This window comes from Trichechus manatus, unplaced genomic scaffold, assembly GCF_000243295.1.
Source record: "Trichechus manatus latirostris isolate Lorelei unplaced genomic scaffold, TriManLat1.0 scaffold00009, whole genome shotgun sequence".
NCBI lineage: Eukaryota > Metazoa > Chordata > Mammalia > Sirenia > Trichechidae > Trichechus > Trichechus manatus.
Window position 1 is genome coordinate 32,368,641 of NW_004443945.1, and position 17,399 is coordinate 32,386,039.

The 17,399-nt window shown below is 36.1% G+C and overlaps 1 protein-coding gene across 1 annotated transcript in view; it reads right to left on the minus strand.

Moving 5' to 3' along the window:
- Positions 1 to 17,399, minus strand: part of CNBD1 (cyclic nucleotide binding domain containing 1) — a 484,737-nt gene that overhangs the window by 106,927 nt on the left and 360,411 nt on the right. Inside the window, exon 6 of the mRNA XM_004370829.1 lies at positions 10,925 to 11,118. Coding sequence (XP_004370886.1) covers positions 10,925 to 11,118 — 194 coding nt within the window. The remainder of the gene's footprint in view (positions 1 to 10,924; positions 11,119 to 17,399) is intronic.

A 17,399-nucleotide genomic window follows, 5' to 3' on the forward strand; every position in this document is an offset into this window, starting at 1 on the left:
GAATTGCAGGAGAAAGAACACACAAAAAGCTGCGAGACCATCTGTGATGGTTAAGATTATGTGTCAGCTTGGCTGGGCCATGATTCTCAGTGTTTATATGTGATCACTCCCATGATGGGATCTGCTGTGAGTAGCCAACCAGTTGAAAGGGAGTTTCCTTGGGGGTGTGGCCTGCATCCAAATATAAGCAGACATTCTGGTTTTTTGCTTGCTCTGGATCCTGCAGCTGCGTCTTGTTCGCCTGACCTTCAGTTCTTGGGACTTGAGCTATCAGCTTATCTGCCAATCTTGGGATTTTTTGATCTCCACAGCCTGTGAGTGGAGCCCTGCTCCCCGACCTGCCAATCTTGAGTTGCCAGCCCCTGTGGGACTATACTAATCCACGGACTTGGGACATTCCAGCCTCTACAATCATGTGAGCCATTTCTTTGATATAAATCCCTCTATATACATATTTATACGCTTTACTGGTTTTGCTTCTCTAGAGAATCCAGCTTAAGATACTATCTAAGATACAACTATTAGTCTCTATTTGTCTGGAACAAAAGAGAATGAAGGAAACCAAAGGCTCAAAGAAGAAACTAGTCCACAAGACTAACAGCCCACATGAACCAAGGCCTCTTCTAATCTGAGACTAGAAGAACTAGGTGGTGCCTGGCTACCACTACCAACCATTCTGACCAGGGACACAATAGGAGGTCCTGGAGAGAATGAGGCAAAAATATAGAACAAAATTCAAATTCTTAAAAAAGGCAAGACCTACTGGACCAAAAAAGACTAGAGGAACCACTGAGATAGTTGCCCTAAGATACCCTTTGAACTTATAACTGAAGCTATTTCTGGAGGTCACTTTTCAGCCATATAATAGATAGGCTTATAAAATAAACAGTATCACCAGTGAGTAATGTGCTCCCTTAAACAATCAACTATATTAGACAAAACGGTCACCATTTACCCAAAAGCACAGATGAGAACACAAAGAGGGGAAGGGAAGCTGGATTAATGGAAACAGAACAAACAGAATGGAAATAATGAGAAGCTGACCCACTGTGAAAATTGTAACCAATGTCATGGAACAATCTGTATAAAAACTGTTAAATGAGAACCTAATTTGCTGTATAAACTTTCACCTAAAACACAATGAAACATTATTAAAAAAGAAAAAAAGCTGCGAGAAAACGAGACATCCATTATAGAAGGCATTTTTGAGGATTTTACCTCTAATGCCCACCCTCCTTCCCTTCCTGATCCTTGTTGAGAGGAGCCAGAAGAAGTAAATAGTGAGGGGAAGAGAATGCCAAGTAAGAAAAAAGGAATACACAGATTTAAATCCCTCTCCCCAATGCAGGATTTTATGGTACAATCAGGCCTAAGCAAAGGTGCCTGACAGACAGAATTGGAATTGTTTAATATCTAAAAAGTGAGGCTGTAATACTTGGAATCTGAAATTTCATTCAAGAAGCATGGGAGAAGAAGAAGACAGAACTTGTTTGACAGCTTTGGTATCAAAAAAAATAAAACTATTTTATAATTTCACCTCTTCTGTGTCCAATTTGTTCAGTACATTTTCATCAAATGATTTCTTTCACATAGCTTCAAATATTTATATTTCAAAGAAAACTACTAGTAATAAATGAAAGTTCTTTTAATAATTACTGAGGATCTTCAACTTGATAATTTGCTTTCATAATATTGCTAAATTTTATCTAATCAATAAATATTTTTTAATAAAATATAGTAGCATAGCAATATCTATATATGTTAAATACAGGAGGATACAAAGTATATAACACAGCAGAATGTGTGTGTAGTATCTCACCATATACCAAACATACCGTACACGATCATCTTTAAGAGAAAATGTTAATTTCTTCATGATTGTCATTTGAAAAATTGCGAGGCTAATTATAAGACATAAATTGAATTTAAGATTTTTAAACCACTTAGAATAATTAATTTGGTGAACTTATAAAGGAATATATAATCTTTTCTCTCTTATATAAAACATTCTAATAAAAAGTTTTTAGCCTTAATGTATAAACCTTTGTCAAGAAAAGCAAGAACAAAAACATTTACTGTATAATTGCACTGCACTAATTTGTTTAGGCAAATTTTCATCTGTAGCAGGGAATGAGTACAGCTGCTAATCGCAACAATTTTAACTCAGAAATATAATGATCTCATGAACAATGAATCTGATCCTTAGTCTGTATATTGTTTCATTATACTCAGATGTTTATTATACTCAGATGATGCTCATTTATTTACAAAACTGTTAGTTAAATTGAAGAGTGAGGATGTTATTACTTTTTTCTTCTTCTTAGTGTTTTGTTTCTCTGAGATAGCATAATAAAAATAATAATAATAATAGCAAGGAAACCAAATTAAAGGAAAAAGAAAAATACAATTATTTGATTATTTGTGCAAAAACATTAAACTTTCCTAGGCACAAATCTTTGAGATTATTATGTTTTTATTTGAAAAAATTGGTCAGTCTTAAATTAAGGAAAGAACAACATGTTTTATAAATATAACTAACCCATAATTCCTATTGAAGATAGGGTTGGCAAACATAATTCAAATTTTTTGAACTGAAATAAATTTTAGTCAGTAATTACATGCTTGTCCTTCAGCAGACTTAAACAATAACAAAAACCTAGAGTTGCTGCCAGTTAACAAAATGGGCTGCCTTGATTTGTTTTTTGTTTTTTTTCAAAAGACGCTACCAGAAATTTGAAAAAAAAAAAACACAAACTGATATTTTAAAACTAGACAGCCTGCCATCCAGCTAGCAATAAAACCCATCACTGGTAGTGATGGAGTACTGATATCCCCTGGCATGCTGTAGCAATGCAACTAATAAAACTTTTAAATGATGTTGAACTGGGATGAGGTACTGGTGGGAAGGAATTCACCGGCGTTTACAATATCTACGGCCTTTAAGGTGTTTAGGGAAGAATAATTGTTAAGAACTATGGAACAGGATGACTCTTTTGGGGAGCTGTCAATGTACTGGTGAAAGACAATGAAAAGCTGAGGAAAATCAATTATCAGCTTAAGGTAGAGCATCTAATCAAGGGCCCCTTGGCAGCATATAAAGAAAACCTCATCTCCACTAGTTGGAGGGCAGAAAAAGATGAGGACAAGGCCCAAAACTTAATTATAAGGATCTCAACCCCAGAAAGTATTCTGTGTTAACAACAGAGCCCTGAGTTGAGTAGTGGAATCCTGAAACTTGAGATAGTGACATTAAAACGTGGAACATAAAGTGTCATTATGGCTCCTGTTAGAGTGAGGAATGTAGAAAAAGTGCAGTTTTGCCCAGATCTGGTTCATAGTGGCTGCACTGGGTCCACAGACTATGGTAATTTTCACAGCCCCAAAATGTATCATTTGAATGAATGTACATAGTAATCAGCATAACCCCCACATTGGTTTATTAACCTGTGTGATAACAGCTATCACAGTGATGAAAACCAAGAGGAAGTCTTTGAAACCACTCTTTCCCTAGAACGCTCAGCCTCTGGTCAAGATAATAAATCAGAAACAATATCATATCCCGGGAGTGGAATGATAGAGATTAGTGCTGCCGTTAAAAATCTACAGGATACAAAGGTAGTGGTCCTCAGCATGTGCTGATTTAATTCATTAATTTGGTCCTTAATGAAATCAAGCAGATTCTGGAAGATGGGGTTTATTTCTACAAACTCAACCGAAAAGCAGCCCTAATTACAGCTTCTCTGTCAAGTGTGGTATTTTTGCTACAACAGTTTAAAATGTCCTCATGCACATGGCATGTGGCCTTTGATATAGCAAATGTGTTCTTTTCTATCCCTATCACTTTGATGTCACTTTGATGACTAAGGTGTGCCTGACCCAATCCATGATCTTTTCAATCACCTCATATGCATGCAAAAGCTATACAATGAGAAAGGAAGACAGAAGAAGAATTGATGCTTTTCATCTGTGGTGGTGGCAAAAAATATCGAATATACTGTGGACTACCAAAAGAATGAACAAATCAGTCTTAAAAGAAATACAAACAGAATGCTTCTTAGAAGCAAGGATGGTGATACTTCATCTCGTTACTTTAGACACATCATTGGAAAGACAAATTTCTAGAAAAAGACATTATGATTGGCAAAGTAAAGGGTCACCAAAAACAAGGGAATCCCTCAGTGAGATGAAATGACACAATAGCCATAACAATGAACTCAGATATACCAACAATCATGAAGATGACTCGGGACCAGGCAATGTTTCATTCTGTTAGCCATAAGGTTGCTATGAGTCAGAGACGACTTGACAGCACCTAACGACAACATCAAGGAAGAGTACTAGAAGCAGTTCTCATTCCATGGGATAAACAATAGTATATTTATGGTCTGTTCAAGGGCTTTGATGACTCTACCTCCATTTGTCTTATGTAATATAACCTAAAAGGAACTGGACCTTCTGACCTTCTGGGTATAACACAGAACATCACTCTGGTCCACTATATCATGTTAATAAAATGGGCAAGAAATGGTAAGCAATTTGGAGGCCTTAGTAAGATATATGCAATCCAGAGGGTGAGAGACAAAAACTGTACATATTCAGGGGCTACATCAGTGATATTCTCAAGTCTTCAGTGGTCTGGGGCATGCCAGGACAACCTTTCCAGGCAAGGGACAGATTATTGCACTGCATACCTCCTAGCACAGTGAAGAAAGCACAATGTCTGGTAGGCCTTTTTGGTTCAGGAGGCATATTTCACACTTGGGAGTGGGCTCTAGTGCATTTACTCCGTGACATGGAATGCTGCCAGCTTTGCGTGGGGTCCAGAGCAGAAAGGGCTGTGCTGTAGGTCCAGGCTGCAATGCACACAGGCTTGTCTCTTGAGGCATATTGCCAGCAAGCCTGGTGGCATTAAAGGCTTATGTTGGAGAAAAATTGCCTTGTGGAGTTTATAGCAGTTCCCAGAAGGAGAATCACAATGTAGACCTCTGGAGTTCTGGAGCAAGTCCACACCATCTGCAGTAAGAATCATACATTGTTTGAAAAATAGCTCATGACATGTCAGAGAGCCCAAGTAGAGACAGAGCATCTGATTTGGGGCATCATGGAAGTAAGTTACATGATCAGGTGTCCCAAATGTCCATGTTATCCACCACTGTTGGTTATCCACCACCTAGGTCAAACCTATGAGTGCATAGGAGGGCCCTTATGATCAACTCATAAAAGAGGAAAAAAGGTTGAGCTTGATTCATGGATGGATAGGTCTGTATGAGGGTGCAAGTAAAAAATGTATTTTTATGGAGTGGTCATGAAAGACATTCCTAATGGTTAGAGGAAATCTTCCCAATGATTAGAGCTTCAGGTAATGAACTTGGTCATCCACTTTAAGTATAAATAAAAGTGGACTGAATTAAAAAGATAATGGACTCAGTGGCAGTTGCCACTGATTTTGCTGGTTGGCTAGGAACATAGGATGAGAAAGATTAGAAGATCAAGAACAGACAATCTGTGAAAAAGGAATGTGAATGGAATGTGAAAATCTTTGTATATCATATTAGTGTCCACCGGAACATCCACCACAGAAGAACATCCACCAAAACATCCAAAACACAAGTAGACAGAATGACTCTGCCAGTGAAAGTCAGCTATCCTGTGTTATTAGCCACCCCAGTGCTGGCTTAAAAGGCACATGGATAGAATAGTCATTTGTCTTAGTTATCTAGTGTTGCTGTAACAGAAATACCAGCAACTGATGGCTTTAATAAACAGAAATTTATTCTTTCATAGTTTAGGAGGCTAGAAGTTCAATTCAGGGAGCCAGCTCCAGGGAAGGCTTTTTCTCTTTGTTAACTTTGGGGGAAGGTCCTTGTCATCAGTCTTCCCCTGGGTCTAGGAGTTTCCCAGTGCAGGATCCTGGGCTCAAAGGACATGTTCTTCTCCTGGCTCTTCATTCTTGTTGGTAAGAGTTCCCTCTCCTCTCTGCTTGATTCTCTCTTTTATAACTCAGAAGAGGTTGACTCAAGACACAACCTAGTTCTGTAGATTGAGTCCTGCCTCATTAATACAACTGCCTCTAATCCTGCTTCATTAACATCATGGAGGTTAGGATTTACAGCACATAGGATAATTACATCAGATCACCAAATGGAGGACAACCACACAGTCCTGTAAATCACAGCCCAGGCAAGTTGACACACATATTTGGGGGACACAATTCAATCCATAGCATCTTAATAGAAGAGATAATATTCCACTGCCTAGCTTTGATGGCAAATAGAGAAGTGTAGCAGCCACATCGTAAGAAGTCCATGACAACCAGGACCTCAAATCTCTCAAGGATAAGAGTCTCGGTTGACCCATCAGATATTCCATTTAAATAAATAGAGGTGCTAGCTGAGAGTGAGGAGTGTCTAGAGTGGGTACTGTCATGAATTGAATTGTGTCCCCCAAATGTGCGTATCAATTTGGCTGGGCTGTGATTCCTGGTATTGTGTGATTGTCCACCATTTTGTCATCTGATGTGATTTTCCTATGTGTTGTAAATTCTGCCTGTATGATATTAAGGGGGGGGGGGCACGGAAGTTGTATTGATGAGGCAGAAGTCAATCTACGGGATTGGATTTTGTCTTGAACCAGTTTCTTTGGGATATAAAAGAAAGAAGTGAGCGGAGAGACAGGGGACCTCATACCACCAAGAAAGCAGCAGCAGGAGCAGAGCGTGTCCTTTGGACCTGGAGTTTCTGCTTGGAGAAGCGCCTAGTCCAGGGGAAGACTGATGAGAAGCACCTTCCTCCAGAGCCGACAGAAAAAGCCTTCCCCTGGAGCTGACCCCCTGAATTTGGGCTTCTAGCCTACTAGACTGTGAGAAAATAAATTTCTCTTTGTTAAAGCCATCCACTTGTGGTATTTCTGTTCTAGCAGCACTAGATGACTAAGACAGATACTAAAGGAGGGGATTATGATATCTGTGTATTCCTAAAACTAGCTACAACAGTGAGACATACAGTTTGTCCCACTAACTTTTTTTCTCATATATTTTCTCGGCATCCTGGAAGAATTGTTTCCAGATGTGGTGACTATATAACATAAAGCAAATGCATCTGAGTGATGCAGGGGGTAGACTGTAGTGGATACTGTGGTGCACTGCCCAGTTTCCCTCTTCTGAACCCAGCCACTCATTTTCCCAGTTCCAGGGGCATTGGCCTTAACAGGTCACATCTAAGTCACTTTCCCGGAATTGCCCTCAGCTGAAGGGGGCTGCCTCTCTCCAGGAGTGGCCTATATCCAGTGACTTGTCAATACAGTGGCACAAAGACCTTACTCTCCTTACTCAAACTCTGACAGCTATCCCAGCTCTCCATGGGATCAGCTGAGTCCTCTATTGTAACTGCGTCACAGATCAACTTCTACTCAACTCTGCTTCCTTCACTCCCTTACAAGGTGTTGTACCTGACAGCACTTCCAAATAAATCACCTGTGTACAAATCTCTCAGAGCCTATTGCCCATGGAACTCCTCCTACAACATACTATTGTGTGAAAGAATGCTGATATTCTTAAAATTAACATTAAATATGGTAAAAGATATTTATGTATCTTTTAAAATGGTGCACAGTTTAAGAACTTGTTATTTGCATTGATTGAGCTATGATATTCACAAATAATCAGACGGAGAGTCCATAAACTTGAATGGAAAAAAATTACATCTCTATTTTCATTATCCTTTAACTGATATTTAATAATTTTTTGAATTCTGAATTAGGTAACAAATCACCATGTTTGATTAATATCAAATAATTCTTCAAGGTATTTTACTTTAAAGCAAAGCCCTAATGCTGGCTCTTGTGTAAGAAGAAATCTAGACAGTTAAGATAAAAATAAATTGTCTCTGGAAACACCTATATAGTTTTCAAGGAAAATAGTCCATTCATGTAATATGGAAGAAGCCAGATTTTCCATTCTTTATTAGTGAGAGAAAGCATTTGTTTTTCTTTCTTTGTGTTTTTCTGAGTTTTTGTTGTTGTTGTTTGTTTGTTTACATAAGTTCTCAGGTTAGAGTTTACTGTGGAAGAAGAAGGAAGTTGTTCATCCAAAATAAAATGTAATCTATACTTTATAAGGCATAGCTGTCTGAAAGAGCTATTGGTTAAAAGGGAGAATATATCCAAGAGATTTGTTAGAAAGTGTCCTCAAAAAGATCAGAAGTACAGTAGATAAGATGAAAATTTTAGCCAAAGTTCTGAGAATTAATACTTAAATTGTCAGAACATCTACTTAACTAGGTGAAAGAGTTTAAATTAAAATATATGTGAATGGAAATATATATTATACTATAAATCTTATTATAAAGCATCACATACAAAAGTAATTGTTTATAAAAATAATTTAATCTCCTCAAAAAATAATGTCTTATTTTATTCTCTCATGCTCACTTCTATAAAATGTACACATCTATCAAGTTTGCCTGCGTGGAATACAAAATAAGCAACATTAACAGTGAAAGAAATACCTTGACCGCTACCAGTCACAAACTTTCTTAAGAAATTTTTAATATCTGGAGATGATGCATGCTTTGAAATCAATCCCTTTTAGGGACCCTCTCCTGAAAGAACAGTGCATGTGCACAGATATTTGCATTTGATTTTAGGTTGTTCACATTTCTTCTTAAGCATGGCTCCTTAATAATGTCATGGCTCCTAGGTTAAGAACTGCCATTCTTAAATGGAGTAGAAGTACTCTCAACCATCATATTTCAGTCAAATGTGGTAAAAACTGCTAACAAATAATTACATTGCATGATATAATAATGATAATATAGTTAGTTTTACCATATCCTTCACCAGCCCACTTACTTATTGAATGAAATAATGGTCACCCTCTCCCCTTGTTTCCTTCTTCCTGTCTCTCTGCCTGTACTGCGCACCAGCTGGCCCTCTGACACACTCTAGACCAGATCAGACTGTGCCTTGAATCTTTTGTCTTCCACAAGCTGCCTCCTCTCCTTTCCTTCCCACCAGAAGCTCCTACCTTCTGTAAATCTTATCAGGACTCCTTCTCCCTTTCTGGATATTCATCTCCTCCCGTCTTCCCTAGCAGCAGAATATGGAAATCCTGTGTTGAATTGGAAAGGGCCTTAAAGTCTTAATACAAACACATCTAAATACTTAAGGTAGACTTATTTTTCACTGAACTTGCCTCTTTCTATTTTTCTTTAAGGCTTTCAAAATGCAAGATACTATAACATTGTTTTGTTGTAGTTGATTGAAGTAGATTTCTCCCAACCTGTTCCTCTTCAATCCTTGATTTACCCTTATCTAACACAGTCTTTCTTTCTTGGTTTTATTCATGTTCCTTCTTCTTGAAATTCATATTGATTCTGTTTTCCTGACTTCAACCCATAATGATAAGTAATTTGGCCTGAATTAACTCCTTCGGCTCTTTTCTACTCTGGACGTCTTGGCCATCATAAATCTAGGACTGAATTTTAGCCATATCTCTACTTAAACCAGAGCTGATGCCCCTGTGGCGTATCCAGAGACCCGGAAAGACATTGAACTACTATTTTTTGACCATTCGATAGTCTTGAAATATAATTTACAGGCAAAAGATTATCTTCAAATAAGATTTTTCTGGTTATAATAATGTGATCAACCCCTTTATTACTTTACATTGCTCTTGAGATACACAGTCTTAGTTTCCTAGGGTTACCGTTAAAAAAAGAAACACACACACACACACACACAGTGGGTGGGTTTAAAGGACAGAAATGTATTGTCTCACAGTTCTGGAGGCTAGAATTCTTAATCAAGGTATCAGCCCTGTTGATTCCTTCTGAGAGTTCTGAGAAAAGAATTGTTATCGCTCTCTCCTAGCTTCTAGTGGCTGCTGGCAATCCTTGGAATTCCTTTCCTACTTGTATATGTATCATCACATAGAATCTTCCTCCTGTGTGACTCTGTCTCCATGTCTATTCTCTCCTTGTATAAGACATCACTCAGAAGGGATTAGGACCAACATTACTACAGTATGACTCGATAATTTAGCTGATGATAACATCTTCAGAGAAAGACTCTATTTCCCTAAACAAGGTTTTATTCATAGATACAGGGATTAAGACTTCAACATATCTTTTTGGGGGACACATTTCAATCATAATACACATATTCTTTGTTTTTGAATTTTTTTTTTATTGTGCTTTAGATTAAGGTTTACAGAACAAATAATTTCTCATTAAACAGTTAGTACACATATTGTTTTATGACATTGGTTAACAACCCCACAACATGTCAACACTCTCCCTTCTTGACCTTGGGTTCCCTATTACCAGCTTTCCTGTCGCCTCCTGCCTTCTAGTCCTTTCCCTGGGCTGTTGTGCCCCATTAGTCTCCTTTTGTTTTATGGACCTGTCTAATCTTTGGCTGAAGGGTGAACCCCGGGAGTGACTTCATTATTTAGCTAGAAGAGTATCCAGGGACCATACTCTCAGGGTTTCTCCAGTCTCTGTTAGCACAACAAGTCCGGTCTTTTATTGAACACACATATTCTTAATTTAACTTAAAAGACACTTCTTGATCTGTTCTGTGTATCTCCCTTCTCAAATGACCTGTTCTCTCTCCAGCATCTCAGACTGCCATCCACTCTTCTCACTAATCCAGTCACATGACCTCATCTCAGTTATCAGATATACCACATAGCCCCTTCCAGGGGACAGTATGCTGTTAAAGGCATCTCTCATAAAAATTTTTGAGACAAATTTCAAGTTCAATGTTAACAGCAGAATTTATATTTAAATATATATATTTATGTACATATAATCTTGCTATATTTCAGTACTCACTGAAGATATTTGTATTTAAATATTTGGAAGCAATAAAATTTTACATGAATGGCACCTTGCTTCTTATGGGAAAACAAATATTCATTTCTTACCATTGAATCACGTGAACCTAGGTATATCTCAGGAAGTGCAGAGCTTCTGAAGTCTTCATTGTAAAACAAGTTGTGGAAACTTTGAGGTTTTAAAGAACTTCTTGCTTCTCTTCCTCTGATCAGATGTTTATACACCTTTGTTTGAGGTCGAGCTAGGCCTTTCAGTATCACATAAAATCCTTCATTTCCCACCACTGAAACACAACCAAAAAATACACTTCAGACTTTATTTCCTAGGCTGTTTGATATAGATATGACTAGTCAACACTCATATTACACTTGCTTTACTTTTACCAGATTCCTTTTACTTTATACAATGACTATGACCTTAATTTAGCACTTAGGCATTTACAAATAATGTACTCAAATAATAAGAATAACAAAGGCATGTCTACACATGGAGTACTCTTTTCATACAATTATATATAGTAACCCATCCTCTCATGCAACTGTTAGGTTCTAGGAAATACCCGTGGTAAGATATTGTGATTAATAGGTTTAAGGTATTATAAAAAAAATAAGACCAGAAAAGCCCTTGAACTCTTTTTAAAGTTTAACTTCCTCCCCCAAAAATGTCATTTTATCTATTTAATATAAGTAATGACATTAAAAAAAAAAAATTGCCATCAAGTCAATTCAGACTCATAGCGATATATACCTACTGTTAATTTATCTTTCCTCTGGATATGATGATAATCACCCATAGAACTTAATAAAGGAGACAGTTTGAAGAAGGTGAGGGGAGAAGAAGACTGACAGTACTAGAAATAAGAGCTGTTTCCAGTAACTTCTCCTACTCCACCTTGTAGCTCTCCAACAACTGTCAACCAATCCCAATTCCTAAAGTTCAACTGTGTGCCCATAGGTCTGGCACATATATTCATTTGTGAGCAGTTTGGACAATGTAAATCAATTCCAGCTCTTCCTGTTCCTTTGAAGAAGCAGGGCAAGGGAACTGGGTGGTGTCTCTCTCCATTTCTCAATTGTTTGCATCACCTTACTGGACTGGAGCAAACCATTCAGTTGCTGTGAGGAGGTCTTCCCTTACACTTACTAACTTACTGTAAGTAGAATGTTATAAATTGACTTTCAGGGACAACTGTGTTTCCTTCTATTCTCTAAATGAGGCCAACAGCTTGCCTTCTCTGACTTTTTTTTTCCCCCCCTAAATTGAGTGCTTATTAGCAGGGCTCTCTTGATCACTACTCATATGCTGTGACTACAAGAGAGTGATTTTTAAAGTCTGCTTTAAAGTAAGAGTTATGCCTGAACTTAAAAGAGATCCCTTTCCAGGTAGCACGATATCACTTCTTATTGTGATCTAGACTATATGAATAGGACACTGCAGACATTGCTCTTTAATAGCTATCAAATGAGCTATGAGCACTACATGGTAATTAGCACACTGCAAAGATAAAAGATAATAAAATTTTGTAAGACTACTAACAGTGTTTCAACCAACTACATAGAGGAAAAAAGAGGCTGAGAAAAACGTGCATCACAACATATACATTTATTTTCTGTTTTTGTATAATGTTAACTGAGCCTTCTTAGCATAGAATAAAAATTGTAAAAAAATATGCGTTGGGTGAAATAATTTTTATTGCAGGGGCTGCTAATTGCCTACCTAGAAAAACAGAACCAAACCTGTTGCCATCGAGTTGACTCATAGTGACCTTATAGGACTGAGTAGAACTGCCCCCTAGGTTTTCCAAGGAGGGCTGGTGGATTCGAACTGCCGACCTTTTGGTTAACAGCTGAGCTCTTAACCACTACGCCACCAGGGCTCCTACTCAGAATTAATTCTCTCCTTTTTCTTTACAAACAAAATCACAATTTTATTATGAGCTGCACGTGCCAGTTTAAGAATTATGTTCACCAGATATTTTTGTATGTATGACCATGTGACACAGTTCCAATTAATAGAACACTAGGAGAATTTTTGCTTTCCTAAAATACACATCACCTCTTCTTCTGTCTTCCTTGCTGTCTAGAACAGAGCTCAGCTGCTAACCAAAAGATTGGCAGTTTGAATTCTCCAGCCGCTCCTTGGAAATTCTACGGCGCAGTTCTTTTCTGTCCTATAGGGGCACTATGAGTCAGAATCGACTTGATGGCAATGGGTTTGGTTTTGGAGTTTAGAACAGGAATATGATGTTGCGGCTGGGACAGGCATTTTGCAACTAAAAGGAAAAGGCGGGAGAATTTCAGAAGCCCCACTCTATCAAATCAACTTTGTCATGATTTCTCATTATATAACATAATAAAATGCAAAATTGGTTTAAATTACTATCCTTATTTTTCGGTTGCAGCTAAGCACAATGTCTGCATGAGTATTGTTGGTATTTCACTTAACTCAGCATAACTGGTCCATCCCTTACCATCATGCAGTCACATCATCACAGAAAGAGTATTATCTCTATGTAGAATATCAATTTCAATAACTATATTTAAAGAATGGCATTTTTAAGGAAAGTGCTTATAGATGAAATAATGTTCAGAAATTTAACACTCAAATGTAATACTGTTTGGCTTGAAAAGCTATGTTTAAATAAGCTAGAAATGATCAAAGAAATATCTAGTTATCATATACAGATACCTACTTTAGGATTGACAGCTATTATCACATGTTAAAACAATTGCATAAAACAATAACTCTGCCCTTATAGTTCATTTAAACATCAGTACCTAATGTACATGCCATAATTAGAACATAAGTGTAAAACTGGGAGTCACTAACTGTAAGTATCATCCTCCAAGAAAATGACCTTTACTTCTCTCAAGAAAACCTTCCTTTTCCTTCAGTCCTCTGCCTAGTGACAGTGAATTTCACTAAACAATCTTTGCTTACAATGCATTAATTTTCACATTTACATAATAAAGATATCTATAACATTAACAGGACCTTTAAGAGTTAAACTAATTTGAAGAATTTAAGATCTATGGAAAAAATATTTTTGATGCAAAATATCTCATCATCTCTCAAATTATACTCTCAAATTAAGCTATTCTGGGAGCTGCTAACTCTATTAAACATAAAGGTAATGCTGTATTTGTAAAGGAAAAGATGAGACTGTATTTTAAAAGGGAGTATTTTTATTAATGTTTGGTAAATATCATATTAAATGTTTTACTATATATATCAGTTATTCTTTCTTTTCAAATTAAGATACTATAAATTCATCAAGTGCTAGTCTAAGAGGCAGAAGGCCTAGATTTAATCACAGTGTTGCCATTCGTTGTATAAACTTGGGAAAGTCATGCCTTTATAGGCTCAATTTCCAGCTCAAAAACTGCCAGGCTAAGTCAACTTATTTTCATGCATTAAAAATTTTACTTTTTTTTTCAATTATTCAGTAAATGTAATAAAATTTTATGTTACTGGAGTTACTATTAAAGAGTTTAAATATATTGTAAATTTTGAAATTAATATACTTAACCAAATTTAAAAATAAGAAGATCATTTAAAAAGTTCTTGGACAAACTGAGTTAATAAACTTTTAGAGATGCCAATGAAAAAGACTATTTCATTATAATATTTAATGTAGTTAATATTAATCCTTAAAATCACATATTGTATAAAGTGATGTTAACTTGGAAATGTTGTTTTATTCTCATACCAAAATGTAACAAATATTTTACTCAAACATCTTACATGAATCTTTGTCTTTAGTTTCTTCAAACCACTCAGATCATTTCTTCAGTCATCTAACACAGTTCTCAGAAGACGTTACCTTTACTTCTAATTGGCTAAATATATAGTACATTGTGCACCTTTGAGTAATCAACTTCCTGTAAATTTTATCCCAAGCTAAAGTACTATAGTCATTTGTATAACATTGACAAGTTTTTTTCTTAGCTAAGTTTATTTGTAAACTTTATAACACAACTGCCTAATTTATTGCTAAAAAAAGTCTTATTTTTCCAAAATTAAAAAATAAAGAGAAGGAAATAATAATAACCTCTAGTACAAACCAGAATTTTTAATAAGTGCATTTATTTGGAAAAACACACACACACACACGCACACACACACATAGAGAATGACTGAAATTAAAAAGACTGAAAATATCAAATATCGGTGAGGATGTGAAGCAACTGAAAATCTCATACATTGTCGGGAATGTGAAATTTTACTATTAACTTTGTAAAAGTATCTAATAGTTTCCTATAAAACTAAACATACACACCTAACCTTTGTCCCAGCAATTTACCCTATTGTTATGCAAATATCCTGTGGCTTCTCCGTTTTTTTGCCAACCACTAACTCCCTCCAAGGAGGTACTTTTGTTAGGGCTCTATGCTATTTTTTTTTTTTTTTTTTACTGCAGCATGTAAAAAAATTTGGCATAGCAGCACTTGTGAAAATACCTCACCAGTGGAGGAAGAGGTGGGCAAACAAATGTTCAGTCACATGTTATTCACATAAAAATACAGTAACTCCTGGTTATTTACTCAAGAGAAATGAAAGCAGATGTCCAAAAAAAGACTTGCACAAGAATGTTCACAGAAGCTTTATCATAATAGCCAAAAGCTGGAAACAGATCAGGTGCCCATCCAGAAGAGAATATATAAACCCACTCTAGTGTATACATACAACAGAATACTACTCAGCCATAAAAAGGAATAGACTATTGATTAATGCTACACTGATGAATCTCTTTCACAAAAGAGTGCATTCTGTTTAATTTCATTAGAAAGTTCTAAACATTTCATGCAAACTAATTTATGGCAAAAACAAAGCAAACAAAAACAGAATAGTAATTGCCTCTAGAGGGTACAGCAGATACTGACTGGGAAGAAACACGAGAAAACTTCCTGGAATGATGGAAAAGTTCTATGTCTTGGTGGGGATTTGGGTTACAATATTCCACAAAAATCATCAAATGATACACTTAAGTATATATATGTACTTCGCTGAATGTAAATTTTACCTAAAAAAAAGAAATAAAAAATAAATATTGAATTCTAGTAAGCTATGAAGTTATTTGGAGCACGGGTGACACAGCAGTTAAGAGCTCGGGTGAATTGTCCTATACAATGTTATATCAATAAAATGGAACAAGATGTAATATAGTGGGGAAAAATTGGAAAAAACATAAATATGTATCAAAAATATGATGGCAAACATTTTTTGAGCTATTTCTCTTTCTTGAGCTTATTATTGCATGCCCGAGACTGTTGTAAGCACATTATATTTATTAACCTTTCTATCCTCTTAACAACCTTGTGAGTCCAGTACTGTTGTTGCTCCCATTTTACAGCTTAGGAAACCGAGGGCACTGAAAATTAAGCATGTTGCCCAAAAACTTTTTAAAGAGCCAGTAGTGGTAGAGATAGTATTTGACTATAGCCAATTACAATTCAGTATTACTATGATAGTCTATATAGCACAGTCTGACTGTCTCTCTCTCTCTCTCTCACACACACATACACACACACTTCTCTCACACACATACACACACAACTCTCTATATATAGATAGATAGATAAATATATGGACTATGATTTGAATTATCATAAAATAAGACTATATGTGTGACCTAGACAGATATCATGATTCATTTTTAAGAAAAACAGCATTTTCAAAATAGTTTATATTAGTCTAAAAAATAAAAAGTTAAAAGTTAATATATGTTTTGTGTGTTTGTATGAATACATGTTAATGATAGAAACATATCATTAACATGTAAGCATATAAAAAAACCAGTCTAGAAAGAGATTTGGTAGTGTAGTTTTTCATAAGAGAATGAAGCATAGTATGAAATGAAACACTTCAAATTATTGTTAATTCCCTCAGTACATGTAGACTGACAGAAGGCAATATCATTAAGTTTTTATATTACTTTTGTGTTCTTGGACTTGGTATTATCTGTGTATGCGCTTTTTAAATTAATAAAACCACTACTGTAAAAGATATAATAATTAAAGCTCATATATTCAAACAAAAAAAAAAAGAAAAAAGTTAATTGTAGCATAATTTAGATGGAGCTTATCAAAAAGGACACTGTTAATTACTGAATAAAATAATAGTGCTTGATTAGAAATGTAGCTATAGACTCATTTCTAATCACCCATACTTCTACAAACCAAAATTTTTAATAAGTGTATTCATTTGGAATCACACACTTAGACACACTCTCCCTAAAATGTAGGTTAATGTTCTTAGATCCCAATGAATGGCTATTTATTTATTGATCAGCTATTGCTAGAAAAATAGCTCATTAAGAAACAACCTTTCATCTATATTTCCAAAATACTGAAACTCAAAACAGGAAAAAAAAAAAAAAGACCCACAAAAAGGAAACAAAATAGATCACCAGGCAATATGGAGGGGCAGGAGCCAGAAAAGAGGGGTGGGTGGGTGGCAGACCTGGCAGAACAGGAAGCAGGCAGGAGGGGACTGTGAAAGGAAGGGAGGAGATGGAGGGAGGGTAACCAGCAGAACAGTTTGGTGTCCTTCCAAGAGACCTGG